The 22871-nt window shown below is 39.9% G+C and overlaps 1 protein-coding gene across 5 annotated transcripts in view; it reads left to right on the top strand.

Annotated features, from left to right (window-relative positions):
• The window catches only part of CTDSPL2 (CTD small phosphatase like 2), a 76233-nt gene that overhangs the window by 2326 nt on the left and 51036 nt on the right, over positions 1-22871 (top strand). For all 5 annotated transcript variants that reach the window (XR_011465730.1, XM_070378341.1, XM_070378339.1 and 2 more), the window contains exon 2: positions 22564-22773. Coding sequence is in view for 4 of the 5 variants with exons in the window: in XM_070378341.1 (XP_070234442.1) it covers positions 22588-22773 (186 nt within the window). In the remaining variant the exon portion in view is untranslated. The remainder of the gene's footprint in view (positions 1-22563; positions 22774-22871) is intronic.

Genomic DNA, 22871 nt, shown 5'->3' with positions numbered 1-22871 from the left:
GCAGAATCCATCCAAGGCCGGTTTTTAAAAAAACCTTCGATCTGTTGTTCAGAAAGGATGTTCTAGACTCTAGACTTGTAACTGTAGGATTAATTGCAGATTGAATGAACTGGTATAAGATTACCTCATTCATAGAGTTTTGGATTAATGTGATAAAGAAAAAAGTGGTTTGTCAGAATTGGGAATAAACCGTATCTAATTATATTTGTAATTTACCAAATTGTTGTGAATGCATAAACTAGAAAAGACACTTTAGTCATAAATACCAGGTGTGCTGAGAAGACCTCGTATATGATATGCTCTAAGTAATTCTTTTGGGTGCTTACCTGACAATTTTAACTGGATTGACTGCAGGGGTCATTTGCTCTTTGAAGATGAGAAGATTTAACAGAGGTGGGACTTAAGATGAATCCATCCAGCTTTTAGTTTCCACTTTACATTTGCTATGACGTATCTGTGCCAGACATACATTCACTACTGCTGTATGCCCACATTCGTTTTCACTTGCACAGCTAGACTCTGTGTTGACTGTGAGGTTTAACTTGAGAAAAGCCAATGCCAAACTTTGTGTCTCTCCTTTGTGTTACGGAATTCTTTCTACAGTGTTTTGTTTAAAATTACAAATTCTCTGGAAGAGATGCTTTATAAACTATTGCCTTCTATTGACAGTATTAGCACAGATTAGTTATCAAAGAAATTTGCTGATACCACAAACAGTCGAGGATTCAGAGGCAATGGAACATAGAAGTAAGCTGTGATCAGGAAAGGTGTAGTGTGTAGGAACATTAAGGAAGAAGGCCGTGGTGGAAGTAGGGTTATAGTGAGAAACTTGGGCTTCTTGGGTCTTTTGAAAATCTTGTGAGCCTGACAGTAATGAGTGAGACTAAGTGTGGTCCCAGGAAGAATTGTGAGACCTTAAGGACAAGCATGGATTATAGATTTGGCTGGCCCTTTTATTTACATCTGCAGGTCCCCCATTTATTATGGTATTTTTAGAAAAGGATGGAGGAAAACACTAAAATACCATTGGAAAAAAATTAGTGTTGTAAAACATTTACATTAAAAAGTCTTTAATGTAACTTTAAAATAAGGTCACAGTAGACCATTTAACTCTATTAGTGACCCCATGTTTTGTGGTAATTGTAGGCTCTCCTGTTTTCATTTCGAGAAATTATAGAAAAGGAAGTTTATCTAGGTAAAACATGAATCATCAACTGTGCTTTGACTTTAGGTTCTAGCAGTCAGGTTTTCATAATAGCATAATAATCATAGAACAAGGAAATGTGTTTATTACTTTGATTAAAGAAACATAAAATTGTACTAGTAGAAGGCATTTGAATACTTCAGAAATAATTGGGATTATATTTAGTAATAGTGGCTTATATATGGTTTAGGAAGAATATTTTCTTTGGAATAAATACTTCTATATGGAGAAATTGAAAACTAAAAAAGCAGAGCCATTGCTAAAAATAAATAAGAAAGGGAGATTAAGAATCTGTTAGTATCATAACATGACATTTTAAGTTTCTCATGTTGACCAGTTACTGTTTAAGTAGAAATTTAAAATACATTTTGTTAAAAGAGTGTAATATTTGTTAAAAATGTACAGAACCAGTAAGTATCTTTTCAGTTGAGAAAAACTATGATTATATGTTTCAGTAATAATTGCTTTCTTCCTGATGTTCCCCAAATATGTATGATTATTCTATTGAGTTGAAAATGATTAACTTCTTACTGACCTTACAAGTACCTGCTTTAGTGTATTTTGTTAAATAAGGTAATCATAAAATATAATCCTTTAGTTTTCTGATGTACTGATAAAAATTGTTTGAAAAATATAGTCACACTGCAAACTCTCATGCTTTTCCCCCTCATTTGTAATATTTGTTGTTCAGTTGCCAGGTCGTGTCCCGCTCTTTGCGACCCCATGGGTCACAGCACGCCGTGTTCACCTGCCCTTTACTGTCTCCTGGAGTTTGCTCAGATTCATGTTCATTGAGTCAGTGATGCTGTCTAACCATCTCATCCTCTGCCACCCTCTTCTCCTTCTGCCTTTAATCTTTCCCGTTTTGTTTTATCCTGTTTTTTAGTAGTAGCAAACAAGAGGATATTTTCCTTAGAGAATTATGATCATACCTCATCTTTGACTAGTAATTTTGATAAAAATTCACTCTTCTTAAAACTTTAAAATTACGTATATTATTTTTGACTGTGCTGGGCCCTTGTTGCAAGATGCAGGCGTTTTCTAGGTGGGGTGAGCGGGGCTACTCTCTAGCTGCGGTCCACGGGCTTCTCATCGTGGTGGCTTCTCTCGTTGTGGAGCCTGGGCTCTTGGGTGACGGGCTCAGTAGTGGGGCCCATGGGCTTAGCTGCCCCACAGCATGTGGGGTCTTCCCAGGCCAGGAATTGAACCTGGATCTCCTGCATTGGCAGGTGAGCCACCAGGGAAGTTTTAACTTTTTGTCTTCAGTTTATCTCAGTCATAAAGATTAATTTTTCTTTGGTAGGTAGTAATATGAATAGTAGGAAATTATTTCAGGTACTCAAAGATTTTTAGTTAAAAACTAATTTTCGTATTTGCTAACGTCTCATTGATTCTTTTCTTACTATCAAATTACTGTGGTCTGAGAGTTTCATATTTCTACTGACCTGAGTGTAAGTTGAATATAAGTTTAAAACTTTCTTTAAATAGAAGTTTTTATTAAAAAAGTATAAATAGTTGTATCCCTCTCCTTGCACAGTTTTGGTGAGAACTACTTAAAAAATACTTGTAGGAAAATTTTGCCAAAATTGACTTTACTTTGTAACTCTCCAAAATTTTCTTTGTTAATGTATCCAGTAAGTGCATTGTAACTTGCATGCATACAGGTAACTCTAGTAAATTTAAAACATTATATATGTTGGAATATATGTATATTCCATAGAAAGGATAGAAATATGATGAAAAGTAATAGACTGGAGTGACAGATTTCCCATGTGCTTTTCTCATGAGTATTGTAGTACTCAGTTCTTAGGAATTCATAATTTTGTATCTTTCCTAGAATAGCACATCTTGTTGTAAAGTTTCACTGGTATGAATTCTTTTCATGCTGTGTAACAGAACGCTCTGTTTACAACATGTGTAAGTTATGTTGCAGGTAGTTAAAATTACAACAGTCTTCAAATTGCTATTCCTTAAAGCTTAGGTGAAAGAAGTACCAGTCTGTCCTCAGCAGAAGTACATGCTGTCTCATTTTGTACATAACAAATACTGATTTTTGCCCTAATGGTATTTCTGTGGAGTATATACAGAGTTTTAAGTTGGGGTCCTGAAATAGTGTTACTTTAAAAATCATTTTCCCTTTTCATCACCTTGTCCTCTCTCCCCAGCTTTGTAAAAAGTTATTGATTTCAGTTGCGCTGGGCCTTCGTGGCTGTGCCGGGGCTTTCTGCAGTTGCTGTTGAGGTGCCTGGGCTTCCTACTGTGATGGCTTCTCTGGCTGCAGAACGTGGCTCTAGACGCACGGGCTTCAGTCATTGGGACACACGGGTCCCCAGTTGTGGCCCATGGGCTTAGTTGCTCTGTGGCATGTGGAACCTTCCCGGACCAGGGATCGAACCTGTATCCCCTGCATTGGCAGGCAGATTCTTACCCACTGTACCACCAGGGAAGCCCCAGTCGTATTTTAAAACACATATGTCAGTGGCTGTGCCTTAGTGATCAACAAACTGAATAATGCCATCCAAAAAAATCAGGTCAGGAGCTTCCCTGGTGGTCCAGTGGTTAGGCATCTGCCTTCCAGTGCAGGAGGCTCAGGCTCCATCCCTGGTTGGGCAGCTAAGATCCCACTTGCCGCCAGTAACTAAGCCTGTATCCAGTGGCGAAAGGTCCCATGTGCCACCATGAACACCCAACACAGCCCAAAATAAATAAATGTTTTAAAAAATAGTTTATATTTTCATTGAGCATTTACTCATCAATAATCGAACAACCCATATGTTTTGTTTCTGTAGAAAAATTGATCATGGTTTTAGAGAAAGCATTTTAAAAAAATTTTGGTTGTTCATTGAAGAAAACTTTAAAGAGTCTTAATTTCATCAACCTAACTCAGCAGCTCCTTTATTTTTTGTACATTTCCCTGAGTTTTTCAGCTTTTTATTATGTTTTTTATTTAGTAGTTTTTGAAGAATTCTATAATGTTAGTTTTAAAACAGAAAATTACATATCAAGTAATAATAACCTAAAAAGACCACTTTATCACACACTTTGTTGGGAAGGGCTCAATGAAAAGAATCTCCCTGTTGAAGTTGATGATTCATGTAATACTTCTTAATCTTCCTGCTCTGGTTGAATTTGACTTTTGTTGGGTGATAAGTGGGAGAGACTGAGAAATCTCTTCCTTCTGTAAAGTCTTTTAAGGGAGGGCTTGGGAAGGTAGTGGAGAATGAGAGTGGACAGTCGTGGTGTCTGAGCCTGTCAAGATTATACAACTGGAAGAGACAGAGGAAACAGATGCTGGTATTTTTGTCATGGGTGTAACTAAGGCGGTGATGCTGTTTTGGATTTTCTTTCTCAAGTGTAAATTGAGTAGTGCTACTGCTTGTAATAGAGTAGCTAGAGGAGACCAAAGGGGTCATCTAGTCTTTGTTTCCTTAATGATGAACCACCTGAAGACTTTTTAACGTGTAGTAAATGTGTCTTAATTAGGGTGCTTCTAGATGAGTTGTATGTGATAGAAGAATAAAAACAGCTCAGATTAATGACTCATCTCTTGTTTTGATAGATGTTTTTTAAGGTAAAATTTACATGTAGTAAATTCCATAGATATGATGTTCAATAACTTCTTTTGCTGTTGAGGAGATGAAATGATTGCTAGAATGATTACATGTCTTAATCAATGTCTAATCAGTGTTACAGCTAACATGGTAGATTCAGGACTGATGCCTACCAGTCCAGGGGCTATTCCTCTAGTAACTCACTCAGGAGCCTACTTCAGAACTTTGCAATTATATAAGTAATTTTAAGTATATGTAAGCAGTTTATAGGTTACATATACCTATATTTTATGGGGAAACCCAAAACTGTTGCCTTTAACATTTGATTTATGGTCTTTTTAATAGTTTTCTTTTTTATATCTTTTGGCCCACTTTTGTTTCCCTTTTCTTTTATTCAGCAAAAATTTGTTTGAAAGAACACACATTAGGTTAGCGTTAGATAATTTGTTAAGAATCCTTTGAATACAATATACTATTTTGTTGTTGATAGAAATTTGTGTAGTTAAGACCTCTGTAGCAAATTATCAACTGAGATTATGCTCATATCATTATTGTAATCTTGTTCACACAAGACTATTTGCAACCATAATTGTTGGCATCCAGTATTGCTTGGGGTCAGGGATTTTAAGAGGAAGGAAATCTTATGAGGAAGGGATATTTTTAGTTTTATTTGTAGGCCTTTTTGTGAGCAAGAATTGATTACTGCAGTGAGGATTTTGTGTTTCGGTGATACAGTTTTTTCTCCAATCTGTAGTCTGTTTGAGGGAAATGAAAAAAAATTACAATTCAAGTCAACAGAGATTGCGCTGTTATGTTTGCCAGGTGGTTGGAGTTTTAAGATCTCTGCCTTCAGCTCTCTTACAATCGAGTGCAGTCAAAGATGCATGAACAGATTATTTTAATACGATGTTTTAAGAGCTACGGATAGATAGTCGCAGGTTTATACAGGCATGCGCGTGTGGGGGTGGTTACTTATTGGGGTGTATGATACTTGGGCTAAGCTGTAAATGATGAGGATAAGAATCAGCTGAAAGGAGGGAATGTGAAGTAAGAGAAGGAGAAGTAGGATGCAGCAGCCTGTGCAGAACACTTATCACTGGATCAAAGGGGAGGCGGCGGACGGCAGTGAAGGAAGGTGTGGAGAGGTAGCTCTCGGAGGGCTTTACATATATTGCTAGGGTTCAGTCTTTATTTTGAAGGGAATTGGTGGGCAGGAACAGGCAGATTTGTGGAGTGCAGAGGATGGATTTAAAGCGGACAGACAGAAATATTTTAGAGGTAGAATCCTCAGGATTTGGTGACTGACTGTAGGGGACAAGGGAGAGAAGAATGATGAAGTGTTTAGGATGACTTCTGGCTTGATTGATTAGGCAGATAACTTGTGATCAAGAATAGAGTAGGGGGCTTCCCTGGTGGACCAGTGGTAAAGACTGTGTTTCCAATGCAGGGGGTGTGGGTTTGATCCCACGTGTCACACAGTGCGGCAGAAAAAAACAAAGAATAGAGTAGCAAAAATACAAAAGGAATAGGGCTGAGATAGGAAAGGTGAATTAAGCTTTCGGTAAGTTGAATTTGAGGTGCAGAGTGGAAGTGTTGAGAAAGCTGTTAGATGAGAGTCTGAAATTTTAAAGATGATAGAGAAGCTAGAAGAAGAATTAATGATGCAATTTGGAAGAGCCCCCACCCCCACCCCCAAAGACTGCAAATACTTAGAAAGCAGACTTAATTGCCTTGTTTTAGATTGCCGAACAATCAACCTTTTCTATTCCTGAAATGAGATCTGGTTCAAATGTTGAAAAGTGGGAATGTTTTCTATTCTATACTTTTCCCTCCAGTGTCATGAATCCTTAAGCTTGAAATGTTGTTCCACTCCGTGCTATATTTGTTTTGTGATATAATCTACTTAAATTTTATCTGTTTCAGTGGTAGATTTATTTCCCCGATCTACTCATTTAAAAATCCTAAAAGGTAAGTGCTGCATTCAGTATGTAAGCAAATTTGGAAAACTGAGCAGTGACCACGGGATTGGAAAAGGTCAAGTTCTCGTTTCAATCCCGAAGAAAGGCAATGCCAAAGAATGCTCAGATTACTGTATACTTGCATTCATTTCATATACTAGCGAGGTAGTGCTCAACATCCTTCAAGCTAGGCTTCAGCACTTTGTGAACCAAGAACTTCCAGATGTACAAGCTGGATTTAGAAAAGGCAGAGCAACCAGAAATCAAATTGCCAACATTTGTTGGATCATAGAGAAAGCAAGAGAATTCTAGAAAAACATCTACTTCTGCTTCATTGACTGTGCTAAAACTTGACTGCGTGGATCACAACAGACTGAAATACTCTTAAAAGAGATGGGATACCAGACCACCTTGTCTGTCTTCTGAGAAACCTATGTGCTGGTCAAGAGTAACACCTAGAATCAGACATAGAACAACAGCCAAGTTCAAAATTGGGAAAGGAGTGTGACAAGACTGTATATTGTCACTCTGTTTATTTAACTTATATGTAGAGTACATCATATGAAATTCCGGGCTGGATGAAGCACAAGCTGGAATCAAGATTACTGGGAGAAATAATCTAAAACCTCAGATATGCAGATGATACTACTGTAATGGCAGAAAGTGAAATAGAACTAAAGAGCCTCTTGATGAGGCTGAAAGAGGAGAGTGAAAAAGCTGGCTTGAAACTCAACACTCAAAAAAATAAGATCATGGTATCTAGTCCCATCACTTCATGGCAAATAGATGGAGAAAAAATGCAAACAGTGACAGACTTTATTTTCTTGGGCTCCGGAATCACTGTGGATGGTGACTGCAGCCATGAAATTCAAAGACACTTGCTCTTTGGAAGGAAAGCTATGACAAACCTAGACAGCGTATCACTTTGCCAAAAAAGGTCCATATAGTCAAAACTATGGTTTTTCCAGTAGTCATTTACAGATTTGAGAGTTGGACCATAAAGAAAGCTGAGTGCTGAAGAATTGATGCTTTCGAATTGTGATGCTGGCGAAGACTTTTGAGAGTCCCCTGGACAGCAAGGAGATCAACCAGTCAATCCTAAAGGAACTCAACCTGGAATATTCGTTGAAAGGACTGATGCTGAAACTGCAGTACTTTGGCCAGCTGATGCTAAGAGCTGGATCGTTGGAAAAGACCCTGATGCTGAGAAGGGTTGAGGGCAGGAGGAGAAGGGGACGACAGAGGATGAGATGGTTGGATGGCATCATCGACACAATGGACATGAGTTTGAGCAAACTCTGGCATGTGGTGAAGGACAGGGAAGCCTGGTGTGTTGCAGTCCATGGGGTCGCAAAGAGTTGGGCACAACTTACCCTTGAACAACAGCTTATTTTCCAGTCTTGTATTATTTCATAATTGCTGAGAATGGAGAATTTAACTTAGTGACGGAACTCTAAAGTGCTTAGAAGACAGTTAATTTGTAATGTAACAAATGTAATGTAACATCAGGCTGTATATGTATATGTATGTGTAGAACTTTTTTAAGTGAAGGTAATGAAGTTGGATTATTGCAGATACTATGTAGGTAATTTCTGGCAGTACTTGGCCCAATTAATATGTATGGTCTTTGGTTATGATGAGGAAATGTCGGCCTCTTAAAATAAGTTGGAAACTTCCCTTCTCTTTTCTGGAGGAGTTTTGTTTATTAGATTTGGGTTTTGCTGGGGTTAGTGTGGGGGAATTGGTTTGTTTGGGTTTTTGTTTGTGTTTTTTTTTTAAATTTTTTGGTAGAATTCTTCAGTGAAGTTGAAGTCAACCAGAGTTCTTAACCTTTCCCAATTGATAGAAATTGGCCAGAGGCCAAGTAAGAAACTCAGGCAAGGCTTTATTGGGGCCCTGCTGCAACAGATGGGAGTGAGACCAGGGAACAGGTTCCCTTGTTGGCTTGCTCCCTGTGGGGAAGCGGGCTTGTTCCTTGTATGGGGTGAGTGCGGGCTGTGTCCAGGGCCAGAGGGGTGGCTTAGGAGGTTTGCCCGCCCCTCAGGCGGTGTTGAGAGCAGAGGGCATGTTTAGTGCCTTGCCTTTGCTCCCGACTCCCTGCTTTTGTTCCAGGCTCTTCAAAAGTGGCTTTTGGGGTTTTTTGGTCTCTTTGTATCTTTTGTCCAGAATTCGCCCCAACTGCTCAGGCAGGTAGTTATTTTTAGTCCCATAGAGTTTCTTTGTAATTTTGTTGGTAGAAGAGAGGTTTGTCCAGGTGCAAGCTTTGGAGTACTACAGCAAAAGGGTCCTGGGTCCCAGCCTGTCAGAGCCGTCTGGGTCTGGAATTTTTTTTTGTTTTGAGACTTTCTCTGCAATTTCAGTTTTTTAAAATATGGGCTGATCAGGTTACCTTTGAGCTTTGGTGGTACTTTTTTTTTTTAGAGGTTTGAGCACTTCATCTGAATTGTTGAATGTGGGCATAAAATTGTAGCAGTCGTGGTGCTCACTAAACTAGTCTCAGTTTTGGTAATTTGTGTGTTCTCTCTTTTTTTCCCCATTCTTGCTAGAGGTTTATCAATTTATTGATTAAAAAAAACAACAACCAACTTTTGGTTTTACTGAGTTTTCTGTTTTTAACTTCTTTGATTTTCTATTGCTTTTTGACGGTGGTATTTTCTTCTTTTCGAGTGTGTGTTCTGCAGTATTTTATTGAATTCTGAATATTATAAATAGGACAGTAAAGACTGACTAGTGTTTATACCTGGAAAGTTGCATATCCTGTGGCATAGTCTAGGGGGTTTCATTAGGCTGAGTTTTGGTTTTGTTGTTTCATAGGATACCTCAAGTGCACCGTTGGCTTCAGATTTCTCCAGTGTTACTTTGTGCTTAAGCTAGAAGTGGAGGTATGAGAAAGTGTTCCTCAGTTTTCCCAATTGACTCTCGGATTTTGGCTTTCCCTGTGTGCCTGTAGCTCTGTGGAATCGAAGCGCCCCTAACCCTTTCCCAGAGGTAAGTGCAGTTGGTGCTTGTTACACGGTGCTGGAGTCCGGAAGTCCTTTGTCCTCATCCAGTCTCAGTCCTGGATAGGCTCTGTATGTCTGGGCGTCAGAGCTGGTGGGCTTTCAGTGATGTTGCCCTGGTATGCCAAACTGGGCCTTGTATCTTTACACGTCTTGTTTGGAAAAACCTGCCTTAGGTGATCTGAGATCCGGGCCCCGAGACCTGCCCCTGCAGTCGTGCAGAGGGATCAGTAGAGGGCTTTGCTTACACTCTGCCCCATCCTAGTGGGGCACTGCCCCTGCTGCCCCTCCTCCTGCCTTCCAGTGTTTGTTCCTTAGAGAAGGAGGGTCAGGTAGGGCGCCCCCGGCTGCTCCAGGCTTCAGCTCTCTCCAGCCTCGTGCGCCCCCATGGGGAGCACTGCTGGTGGTCTCTGGCGGAGGGCCTGAAGACGGGCCTGGGTTCCCATCGCGTCTGCTGCTCCCAGGAGCGCCATAGGCCTGTGCTGGCCTGCACTTCGCGTTTAGTAGTTTGTGTTAACAATCGAGATGAATTCTTTTTACCTGCTTTTATAGCACCACTGTCTCTCTGCTTGCTCTGCCACAGGTAAGCCAGTGCTTATATCCTGTCTCCTGGAAAGGGCTTGTCTTGTCTTGTATCTTTGTTTGGTTGGCCTGGGTCCTCAGCTCTCTCTCTTCAAGAAAAGTTTAATTCTGTAGTTTTTGTTATGCTGGTAGTGGCATTTTCCCCAGCTTTTTCCTTTCCATAGGCAGAACCCTATTAATGCATAAAAATGAATCTTTAGGTGAAACTCCAATTACTAGTCGGGGGAGCTCTCTTTTCTGGAAGCTGTAGTTTGTAACTCCATGACTTCTTAGGTCTCAAGTTGCTTGGGATAACTCCCTTGCTTTCTCTTTGGTTTGGACCAAAGGAAAGGGTTCAAACTGGGTAAACTGGCACTAGAGAAAGAGATCAATTTCTTAACTGGCCCTAGGTTACTTTTTTTCACCTAGACACTGATTCCCCCAAAACTGTCTTGTGGTCAGCACCTCCTCTGTAGTTTCCTTTATCTTTTCCCGGAACCCCTCTTTCTCTTAACCTGCTTAACCCTTTGTTTGCGGTAAAATCACCCATTGTGAATAACTGTTAGAAAAAGAGCAGAAGTAAAAAATAAAACAGGATATAGCAAATTGAAAAATTTGATAATTTTTTAATTAATTAAAATTTTTGTTAATGATAGACTGTTTTTACATTGCTGGTTATTTTTATTGAAATTATCTGAAGAGTAACACACTTTTGCCATTGTCTCCATCTTATTTTCTTTCTGTCATAAAATGGAAATAATGAAAAAAATGAAATGGAAATAATGAGTACTACTTTTTAAAGGACAGCTATTCATTATATATCACTTTAACCTTTTCTGTAGCTGAAGCAGTTACTTTATGTTTGGAAAGAATAGGTTGATGGTTGGGTCTTCCGAAGTCAGCCTACCAGAAAACCAACACAGTAGTTTTTACACAGTGCTTTGGTTGTGTGTAATATTTGGTTGGATTATGTTTCTGTATTCAGATAAGCATTGACATTTAAACCTTTATTTTAAAGTATTAAATATAGTTCTGTTATTTTGGGGAGTTGGGGGAAGATATTGCAAATATCTAAACTCAAAATTAGGCCTTAATTGGCAAACTAAAAAAGATAATATAATTTTTAAACTTTGTGTTTAAAACAGGGAAAATTATGGCTAACCAAATTGCTAGAGTTAAATTCTTAGACATTTATTAAATGAGGAGAGTGACAGTACATATTTGCAGGATTTACTCAGTTTAAAAATGGTTTTTTGTTTAGAGTTCATTTAATATTCTTAGTATTTGCATTATTATGCAGTAAACTCTGTCTCTTTCAGCATTCTAGCAGATTCTAGATTACCTTTAGACAGGAATGCTACCTAAGAGGTTTCTGCTTTGGTTGGGACGGTTGAACCAAAGGTTTTTTCAACCTTAGTATTTTAGATTCTTAGGAAAAAAATGAGAAAAGAGCATCCATAGGCATTTTAAAAAATGTGAAATGTTGGTAACCTATAAATAGAATTAAAATGTTTAGTTTTATTAGTTATGATTATTTAAAATATTTTTACTTTTAATAAGCCAACATTTTGAAAATTAAAAATAAATTCTGATGTTTATTTAGTCAGATTCTTTGTATCCTGCTGGTTGAAACCATCTTTCCAAAAAATACTTTGTTAGATTTTCCAGGCAAGAGTACTAGAGTGGGTTGCCATTCCCTTCTCCAGGGGATCTTCCCGACCCAGGGGTTGAACCCGGGTCTCCCACATTGTAGGCAGATGCTTTACCATCTGCACCACCAGGGAAGTCTAGTATTTCTAGAAGTGCTACCAAATGTTAACAATTTTTGACCTAATGAATTCCCTTCTAAGAAATTAAGAATCAGATATTTGGACTGAAATTTGTATATAAGGTTATTACATTTGAAGTGATATTAGTGAGTAATTATGAACAGTTTAATTTTCTGACAGGTCAGTGGCCATATAAATTGTAGAACATTTATCTGAATGTTGGAATATTATGTGGCCATTAAAAATTATGTTCTCAGATTTTTCAGAGAATATTAGTAGGGAGTTAACAGAATAAAATGGAGGAGGAAATGGCAACCCACGCCAGTATTCTTGTCTGGAAAATTCCATGGGGTTGCAAAGAGTTGTACACTACTGAGCTACTGAGCAATAGTATAAAAGGGGAAGAAATAGGGCAGGTCATAACTGTAGTATCTCTATTGACTAAAATACTTATATGTGTTTAAACAATCAGTAATGCATATCCACATTTCAGTCATCTCTGGACTGAGGAATTATGTGAGTTCTTTTCGTATTTTTGTGCTTTTAAAGACTTCTAACAACATATGTTTTAGATAAAAAATATGTCCAGTTGAAATAGAGAATATTTTAAACTTGTAAGGGATCAAGAGTGAATTTTGTCTTTCATACACTAAATACTTATCCATTCCTTGGATTGTTGTAAGCCTGGCATATAATACATATTCACAGCTTCCCCCTCCCCCCCAAGTTTGGGTTATTTTTTTCCTTTTGCTTTGCATGTCTCATACTTTTTTGTTGAAAACCAGTCCCTTAGATAATAGATAGCCACTCTGGATTCAGAATTTTTTCCCTGAAGGTTGGTTGTTTTGTAATTCCCATAGGCAAAATCTGTGGAATATGCCTTCCTGCAGGATATAGCTACTGATGACTTTGCTTAGTTTGTTGTTGGTGTTGTTTTGTTTTTTTTTTTTTTTTTAATTTTTGTTTTAATTTTGAAGCTTTACTAAGGCACACCCTGGTGTCTGCATTGCCTTATGGTAAGCTAATGATTGAACAAATATCATGCCTAAACATCTTGCGCAGTAATGCTTCTGTCTCTTACCTGTGGACTCGTGTGCGGTGCACATTCAAAGTTCAGGCCTTTTGCAGGCCTTTTCCAGCTCTTATTCTCACCGGTTCACTTTGTATCTCCTGTGTTCTTCCATGCAGCTGCAGAGTTGGCCAGGAGAGTGTGGGAGCTTGTGCCTCTGTAGTTGCTGCTGTGTGTGTATGCTGCCTCTGCCAGGAATATTGTCCCAGCAGCCCCAGAGCTCAAGGATGGGGAAGTCTCGGTCCTCCTAGCTCTGCCACAGAAGTTATCACTTAGACCAGGATTGTCACTTACACTGATGCTACCACCAGAATGTGGTCATTGTCCAACTGCTCTCAATCATGTGAGCCTTTTTTTATGGTAACCTCAAAGCTACCAGTCATCTCAGCCTGCCAGACTTCGGGTGCTTGCAGATGGGTGTAGAATGGAGCAGCCCCGAACAAGAATGACACAGGCTCTCAATGTTTTGTTTTGTTTTCAGACACTTCAGTGTTTTTACTAATAGTTGAATGTTTTTTAAAGTACTCTCAGATTGTTGTTTGCTTTTGGTTGATTTCCATAGTGCTGATATGGTATGAACAGTATGATATGCTATGAACAGTATGAAAAGGCAAAAAGATAGGACGCTGAAAGATGAACTCCCCAGGTCTACTACTGTGGGAAAGAATCCCTTAGAAGAAATGGAGTAGCCATCATAATCAACAGAAGAGTCCAAAATGCAGTACTTGGATGCAATCTCAAAAATGACAGAATGATCTCTGTTTGTTTCCAAGGCAAACCATATCATGATAATCCAAGTCTGTGCCCTGACAGTAATGCTGAAGAAGCTGAAGTTGAACGGTTTTATGAAGACTTACAAGACCTTCTAGAACTAACACCCAAAAAAGATGTCCGTTTCATTATGGGGGACTGGAATGCAAAGGTAGGAAATCAAGAAACACCTGGAGTAACAGGCAAATTTGGCCTTGGAGTACAGAATGAAGCAGGGCAAAGGCTAACAGAGTTTTGCCAAGAGAAGGCACTGGTCATAGCGAACACCTTCTTCCAACAAAACAAGACTCTACACATGGACATCACCAGATGGTCAACACTGAAATCAGATTGATTATATTCTTTGAAGCCAAAGATGGAGAAGCTCTATACAGTCAGGAAAATCAAGACTGGGAGCTGACTGTGGCTCAGATCGTGAACTCCTTATTGCCAAATTCAGACTTTAATTGAAGGAAGTAGGGAAAACCACGAGACCATTCAGGTATGATCTGAATCAGATCACTTGTGATTATACAGTGGAAGTGAGAAATAGATTTAAGGGACTAGATCTGATAGAGTGCCTGATGAACTATGGACTGAGGTTGGTGACACTGTACAGGAGACAGGGATCAAGACCATCCCCAAGAAAAAGAAATGCAAAACCCAAATGGCTGTCTGAGGAGGCCTTACAAATAACTGTGAAAAGGAGAGAAGTGAAAAGCAAAAGAGAAAAGGAAGGATACGGTCATTTGAATGCAGAGTTTTGAAGAATAGCAAGGAAAGATAAGAAAGCCTTCCTCAGCGATCAATCGAAAGAAATAGAGGACAACAAAATGGGAAAGAATAGAGATCTCTTCAAGAAAATTAGGGATACCAAGGGAACATTTCATGCAAAGATGGGCTCAGTAAAGGGCAGAGATCGTACGGACCTAATAGAAGCAGAAGGTACTAAGAAGTGGCAAGAATACACAGAAGAACTATACAAAAAAGATCTTCACGATCAAGATAATCACGATGGTGTGATCACTCACCTAGAGCCAGACAACCTGGAATGTGAAGTCAAGTGGGCCTTAGAAAGCACCAGTATGAACTAAGCTAGTGGAGATGATGGAATTCCAATTGAGCTATTTCAAATCCTGAAAGATGATGCTGTGAAAGTGCTGCACTCAATATGCCAGCAAATCTGGAAAACAGCAATGGCCACAGGACTGGAAAAAGTCAGTTTTCATTCCAATCCCAAAGAAAGGCAATGCCAAAGAATGCTCAAACTATTGCATAATTGTACTCATCTCACACGCTAGTAAAGTAATGCTCAAAATTCTCCAAGCCAGGCTTCAATAATATGTGAACTGTGGACTTCCAGATGTTCAAGCTGGTTTTAGAAAAGCAGAGGAACCAGAGATCAAATTGCAAACATCCGCTGGATCATGGAAAAAGGAAGAGAGTTCCAGAAAAACATCTATTTCTGCTTTGTTGACTATGCTAAAGCCTTTGACTGTGTGGATCACAATAAACTGTGGAAAACAATGAAAGAGATGAGACTACCAGACCACCTGACCTGCCTCTTGAGAAACCTATATGCAGATCAGGAAGCAACAGTTAGAACTGGACATGGAACAACAGACTGTTTCCAAATAGGAAAAGGAGTATGTCAAGGCTGTATATTGCCACCCTACTTATTTAACTTAAATGCAGAGAACATCATGAGAAACACTGGGCTGGAAGAAACACAAGCTGGAATCAAGATTGCTGGAAGAGATATCAGTAACGTCAGATATGCAGATGATACCATCCTTATGGCAGAAAATGAAGAAGAACTAAAGAGCCTCTTGATGAAAGTGAAAGAAGAGAGTGAAAAAGTTGGCTTAAAGCTCAACATTTAGAAAACTAAGATCATGGCATCTGGTCCCATCATTTCATGGCAAATAGATGAGGAAAATAGTGGAAATAGCGACAGACTTTATTTCTGGGGCTCCAGAATCACTGCAGATGGTGATTGCAGCCATGAAATTAAAAGACGGTTACTCCTTGGAAGGAAAATTATGACCTATCTGGACAGCATATTAAAAAGCAGAGACATTACTTTGCCAACAAAGGTCCATATAGTCAGGGCTATGGTTTTTCCAAGTAGTTATGTATGGATGTGAGAGTTGGACTGTGAAGAAAGCTGACCGCCGAAGAATTGATGCTTTTGAACTGTGGTGTTGGAGAAGACTCTTGAGAGTCCCTTGGACTGCAAGGAGATCCAACCAGTCCATCCTAAAGGAGATCAGTCCTGGGTGTTCATTGGAAGGACTAATATTGAAGCTGAAACTCCCAATACTGTGGCCACCTGATGCGAAGAGCTGACTCATCCGAAAAGACCCTAATTCTGGGAAGGATTAAAGGCAGGCAGAGAAGGGGACGACAGAGGATGAGATTGTTGGATGGCATCACCGACTCAATGGACATGAGTTTGGGTGAACTGCGGGAGTTGGTGATGGACAGGGAGGCCTGGTGTGCTGCGGTCCATGTGGTCGCAAAGGGTCGGACACGACTGCGCGACTGAAGTGAACTGCTAACGGTGGTTTTTGTCGTTTGTCGAGTTGTACTGTTGCTTTTTGAGGACAGGGTTTGTTGGCGTCCTCACTGGCCGTGGTCAGGCTCTGATGGGGCTGTATTCTGGCTCTCCATCCTGCTTCCCTGTTGTTTTGCTCAATGCCGTGTCTTGGCTCTCAGGAACCTGGTAGATGACAGATGTGGGCTTAGAAACGGAAATATTAATAAATTACTCTCACAGCAGTTTCAGAGGAGCAGTACCAGTATTGGAAGATTTGAAGATAATATGTATGACTACCGAAGCACTATATACCTTTTTCTTGGCAGTGCTCTCCCCACTCTTGCCTACTTTCTTTCTGTTTTGGCCGTGCTGGGTGGCACGTCGGATCCTGGTTTCCCTACCATGGATCAAATCGGTGCCCCTTGCAGTGGAAGTGTGGAGTCCTAACCACCGGGGAAGTCTCTCCCTCACTTGTAAAAGGTTGAGTGAATCTACATTTATATAGAATATAGCTATTACATGCTTGATAACTGTTTGTAGCTATATGTTTTATGTTTGACAATCACCATTGGTTCTAAAGGAATACCTGTAGTCAATTTGGTTTTCTGAAATGCTCATTTAAGTTTTTCAGGAAGGATTCCCTGAGCACAGTATTCACCGAATTCTTACATATTGGTAATAGTTTGTCCATAGCCGTTATTTTTGCAAGTTATTTCTGTTGGATATAAAATCTTTGGTTTGTATGTTCTTCCCTTGATTATTTTATTTTAAATATATTACTCCATTTTTCATCTGGCGTGAACCATTGCTATTGAAAAATTTAGAATAGTCTAATTGGGTTATAAAGTCACTTAGTGCATGTCTGCAGACTACTGCCCGTGGACTGACTGCTTCTAAACACTTGTTTGTTTGCTTTGTACACAACTGTGTCCATTCATTTGCATGTTGTCTTAGGCTGCTTTTGCTATACTGTGCCATAGACGGTACAGAAACCAGTGAGCATGGTGGCCGACAGTGATGTCAGAATTTCATTGTCTTTGAATGATTCTGGACTTAAGATAGGTTCATTCATAGATATTTTTGAAAATATTTTTAAAAATTTAAATCAAATACAAACAACTTTCTTTGTGAAAAATTCCCCTATGCATTTGCTATATGGGAATTTTCCTTTTCTAAGGAGTGCTGTGCTGAAGAACAAATAAATTAAAATTTTTGCACTGTAGAGTTTTTAGTAATACATGCCTTGAGTAAATCCCTTAGAAGTTCATATTGACTCTTTAGGAAAAAAGGCAATATTTATTTTATTTGGGGATGACAACTTAAAAACTGAGCACCATTTGGTGATGAAAAACAATGGAAAGATATTTTAGTACTCTTCTGGTGAAGCCTTTTGAGTTTGGGTTTTTGGTTGAAATAGATTTTGTGTGTGTGCGTGTGTGCACTTTCTGTATTTTGAAAAAGGGAGGCATCCTAACTCTTCTTCTGTGGACATTGTGTTGGGTTATTAAAGACATCACTTCAGCTTCCTCATTTGTCTGTAAGACCCTGCTCTTTGCCAAGAATTCCTGTACCTTTAGGAGTTTAGCGTGCCTAACAGGTCAGACCTTTCTGGGACTGTGCTCACTGCTGTGAGTAGTTGTATGTCCTCTGCACTTTACAGCCTTTTCTAAATCCATTTCCATTTTGAGCGTCAAGATGAATGTATTCAGTATACAGGGGAAAAAATCGTTAAGGGGCTATAGTTTAGTGATGATTGAAGTAGGATTAGAAGTAACATCTCTTGATTCTTAGTATAGTAGTTTTCACTCTTTTCTCAGTTGTCTCTTTAACAGATTCTAATTCGGGGAATATTCTCAACTACTGAGTCTTGGGACAACTTTGCCAGTCATTAATTTTCTCATCAGTAAAATGAGAGTTCAGATTGATGCCCTCGTATTTTTTCTTTGTGGTGCGAGCTTTTTCCTTTGTACGTGTCACTGGCGCAGTAGGTTCACAGTGTTCCCGGTGCGCAGCTGGTGATTCAGTTACACATGTATATTATTTTCCATTATAAGTTGTTACAAGATTCGTCCCTTAGACATGCACTCTCTAATATGATAGCCACTAGGCACAGGTGGCTATTTAAAATTAAATTAATAAAAACTAAGTGAAATTAAAAATTCAATTCCTCAGTCACACTAATTACATGTTAAGCACTTGGTTTTCACCCACGTCTAGTGGCTGCCGTATGGGACAGTGCAGACACAGAGTATTTCCATTGTTGCAGAAAGTTCTATTGGATAATGCTGTGCCTGGATGTTTTCCGTTCGGATTTGCCGCTGAAACAGTGATAGCCATCTGAAAAACACTGAAAGGGGCTAGGAATTGCAAGTGCAAATGGAGATAACCTGAGATTTTGAAAGGTTGGCTTCCTGATAAGTTGGTAAAGAATCTGCCTGCAATGCAGGAGACCCCAGTTCAATTCCTGGGTCAGGAAGATCTGCTGGAGAAGGGATAGGCTACGCACTCCAGTATTCTTGGGCTTCCCTTGTGGATCAGCTGGTAAAGAATCAGTCTGCAGTGCAGGAGACCTGGGTTCGATCTCTGGGTTGGGAAGATCCCCTGGAGAAGGGAAAGGCTACCCAAGCCAGTATTCTGGCCTGGAGAATTCCATGGACTGTATAGTCCATTGGGTCACAAAGAGTCAGACACGACTGAGCGACTTTTACTTCACTTCACAAGATACTGACTGTAGTTCCCTGTGGTGTACAATAAACCTTTGTTGCTTGATGCATATCTGTTTTTTTAAAATTAGAAGTTTAGCATTCTATTCATACTAAATCAAACAAGTGGAATCAAAATGTCATAAAGTTTTAGTTAGGCAAAAATTCGTAAGTTTCTAAAATACATGTGTTGTATATACTATTTATGTATATCTGTGCAAAGCTTTTCTACTATGCTTGATAAAGGTTGAGAAGGAACATCAAAAAAAAAAAAGAGATGGAAAAATTGGAAAACATAAACTAAGTGAAATGGGAACTGCTGCTGCTGCTAAGTCGCTTCAGTCGTGTCTGACTCTGTGCAGCCCCATAGACGGCAGCCCACCAGGCTCCCCCGTCCCTGGGATTCTCCCGGCAAGAGCACTGGAGTGGGTTGCCATTTCCTTCTCCAGTGCATGAAAGTGAAAAGTGAAAGTGAAGTCACTTAGTCGTGTCCGACTCTTAGCGACCCCGTGGACTGCAGCCTACCAGGCTCCTCCGTCCATGGGATTTTCCAGGCAAGAGTACTGGAGTGGGGTGCCATTGCCTTCTCCGAAATGGGAACACTGAGTATGAAATAGGGAAAGGGAAACAGGCCAGATCAAAGATCATCATATAGTCCAGGTGCTTTAAACACGGCTGCTCGTTAGAAGCATGTCCGGAGCTCTGGAGGGAAAAATCAATACTTGGGCATTTGTATTTTTCAAAAAATGTCAAGATAATTCTGATATGCATCTGGATTTTAAAAAGTGATTACAGGTGTTTCTATTAAATAGTAGTTCTGGGTGATACAGAGTTCTATCATTGTTCTGTTGACCAATCATGATGCAGTAGTATTAAGTGAGTAATAGTTACATAATCACGATAGTAAAAGATATTTGTCAGTTTTCACAATCAACAGCCTGACAAAAAATAAAAATTACAATTGCAAGCCATAATGGGAACATGATTAACAGTATAAAATAATTACAAACAATGGGGGGAGGGGTCAAGCAGAGTGACGTGGTGAGTGGAAGTGCATGCATGCACATGTTTTCATCTCCCAGCCAGCCTCTGTCTTTTGGTTGGTTTATTTGATCCTATTACAGTTTTCTTAATTGTTTTGGGTTTATTTTCTGTAGGTAGGTCTTTTCCTTCGCTTGTTTCCTGTCTAGAGACGTTCCTTTAGCGTTTGCTATAAAGGTGGTTTGATGGTGCTGAATTCTCTTAGCTTTTGCTTGACTGGAAAGCTTTTGATTTCTCCATCAAATCTGAGTCTTGCTGGGTAGAGTATTCTTGGCTATAGGTTCTTCCCTTTCATCACTTTAAATATATCATGCCATTCCCTTCTGGCTTGTAGAGTTACTGTTGAAAAATCAGCTAATAGCCTCATGGGAGTTCCCTTGTATGTTATTTGTCGTTTTTCCATTGTTACTTTTAGTATTTTATCTCTGTCTTTAACTTTTGTCAGTTTGGTTATTATGCATCTTGTTGTGTTTCTTCTTGGGTTTATCCTGCCTGGGACTCTGTGCTTCCTGAACTTGGTTGACTATTTCCTTTCCCATGTTAGGGAAGTTTTTAGCTATTATCTCTTTAGGTGTTTTCTCAGGTCCTTTCTCTCTCTCTCCTCCTTCTGGGACCCTGTGATGTGAATGTTGTTGTGTTGAACGTTGTTCTAGAGGTCTGTTAGGCTGTCTTCTTTTTTTTGCCGCCTTCTTCCTATATTATGTTGTGTGGCGGTGGTTTCCACTTTTCTGTCCTGCAGTCATTTACCTGTTCTTCTGCCTCAGTTATCCTGTTCCTTCTAGGGTACTGTTCACTTCTGTTCTTTGGTTCTTGCTGGTCTTTGGTAAATATTTCTTGCATCTTCTCCATTGTTTTCCCAAGATCCTGGATCATCTTCACTATGATTATTCTGAATTCTTTTTCTGGAAAGTTGCATATCTCCACTTCATTTAGATTTTCTGGGGTTTTATCTTGTCCCTTCATCTGGGACATAACTTTCTGCTTTTTCTTCCTAATTAAATTTCGATAATGTGGTTTCTGTTTAAGCCACTGTGGGACTGTGGTTCTTACTTCTTCTAATGGAGAAGATGCAGAGGCAGGAACTGGTGGTGGGAAAAACTGGGTCTTGCTCTGGTGGGCAGGGCCTTGCTCAGTAAAACTTTAACCCAGTTATCTGCCGATGGGTGGGGTTTCACTCCCTCCCTGGTAGTCGTTTGGCCCTGGGTTCTACAGGCTCTGTGGTAGGGTTAATGGGGACTTCCAAGAGGGACTTGAAGAGGGTTTACGCCGAGGGGGCCTGCCCCACCTGCTGCCGCCAGCACCCCATCTCTGTGCTGAGCCCCTGCCGACCTCCATACCCACAGGAGACTCTTCAATGCCAGTTGGTGTCTCTGCTCTGTCTCCTGTGGGGTCCTGCTCCTTTCCTCTGGGTCTTGGTGTGTGCAGGAGTGTTTGTGCCCTCCAAGACTGCAGCTTCTGTTTCCCCCAGTCCTGTGGAAGTCCTGTAAACAAATCCTGCTGGCCTTCAAGGCCAGATTCCCTGGGGATTCCCAGTCCCTTTGTCGGATCCCCAGGCTGGGAAGCCTGACGTGGGGTTCAGAACCTTTACAACAGTGGGAGAACTTCTTTGGTATTACTGTTCTCCAGTTTGTGGGTCACCCAGCCGGTGGGCATGGGATTTGATTTTATTGTGATTGTGCCCCTCCCATCATCTCACTGAGGCTGCTTCTTTGTCTTTGGACGTGGGGTGTCTTTTTCTGGTGGGTTCCAGTGTCCTCCTGTCCTTGGTTGTTCAGCGGCTAGTTGGAGTTTTGTGCTCTCGCAGAAGATGAGCACCATCCTTCTACTCCGGCAGCTTGAGCCAGATGAGTTTGGTTTTTAAAGGATCGATGCATGTGGTAAGATCAAATCCTGTAAAATGATTGACTCAATCTTGCCACACTTTTGTACTTGTTGATTATTAGAATTGTGTTCTTGGAACTAATTCATTCAATGACTTAAGGGTTTTTTCCACTACATTGTGGTCTCCTGAGGGTAAAAACCTTCTCTCTTTTGTTTTACCAGGTACTTACTTACCCAGTAAATACTTGTTGAACGAATGAGTGATTAAATGAATGATAGTGTCAGCAAGGATGGAGGCACTACAGTATTCTGAAAGGGACGTGCACACTCTATTAGATCACAGGGTGTAATATTTCAGAAGTTGTGGGAAGGTTATTTGGGAGAATGTAATAAAATTCAAAGCACTGTGCCTTTCAGTTAAAAAGTTAGTTTCTTGGGAATTCTCTGGTGCTCTAGAGGTTAGGACTCTGCACTGTCCGTGCTGAGGGCCTGGTTTTGATCCCCATCAGGGAAACTAAGATTCTACAAACCTAGGTAAACTGGGCACACGTGGGTACACTAGGCTTAATTTTAATAACCTGATTATTTTTCTTTTATAGTTTTACATGTGGCACCCATAAAAGATGAGGCTGAGAACACGGAAGGCTTCTCAGCAATCAAATCAAATCCAAACACAACGCACTGCCAGAGCAAAGAGGAAATACTCAGAAGTTGATGACAGCCTGCCTTCAGGAGGAGAAAAACCACCGAAGAATGAAACCGGCTTGTTGTCTTCAATTAAAAAATTCATTAAAGGAAGCACACCCAAGGTAATGGTTTTACCTGATAATTATATCATTAAAAAGGAAACTTAGATTGTGTTCTTTAAGCTTATGAAGATGAGAAATCTAATATTGCTAGAGGCCCA

The sequence above is a fragment of the Bos mutus genome, chromosome 10, assembly GCF_027580195.1.
Source record: "Bos mutus isolate GX-2022 chromosome 10, NWIPB_WYAK_1.1, whole genome shotgun sequence".
NCBI lineage: Eukaryota > Metazoa > Chordata > Mammalia > Artiodactyla > Bovidae > Bos > Bos mutus.
Note: the sequence above shows the minus strand (reverse complement) of the source record. Positions and strands in the feature narration are given on the sequence as shown.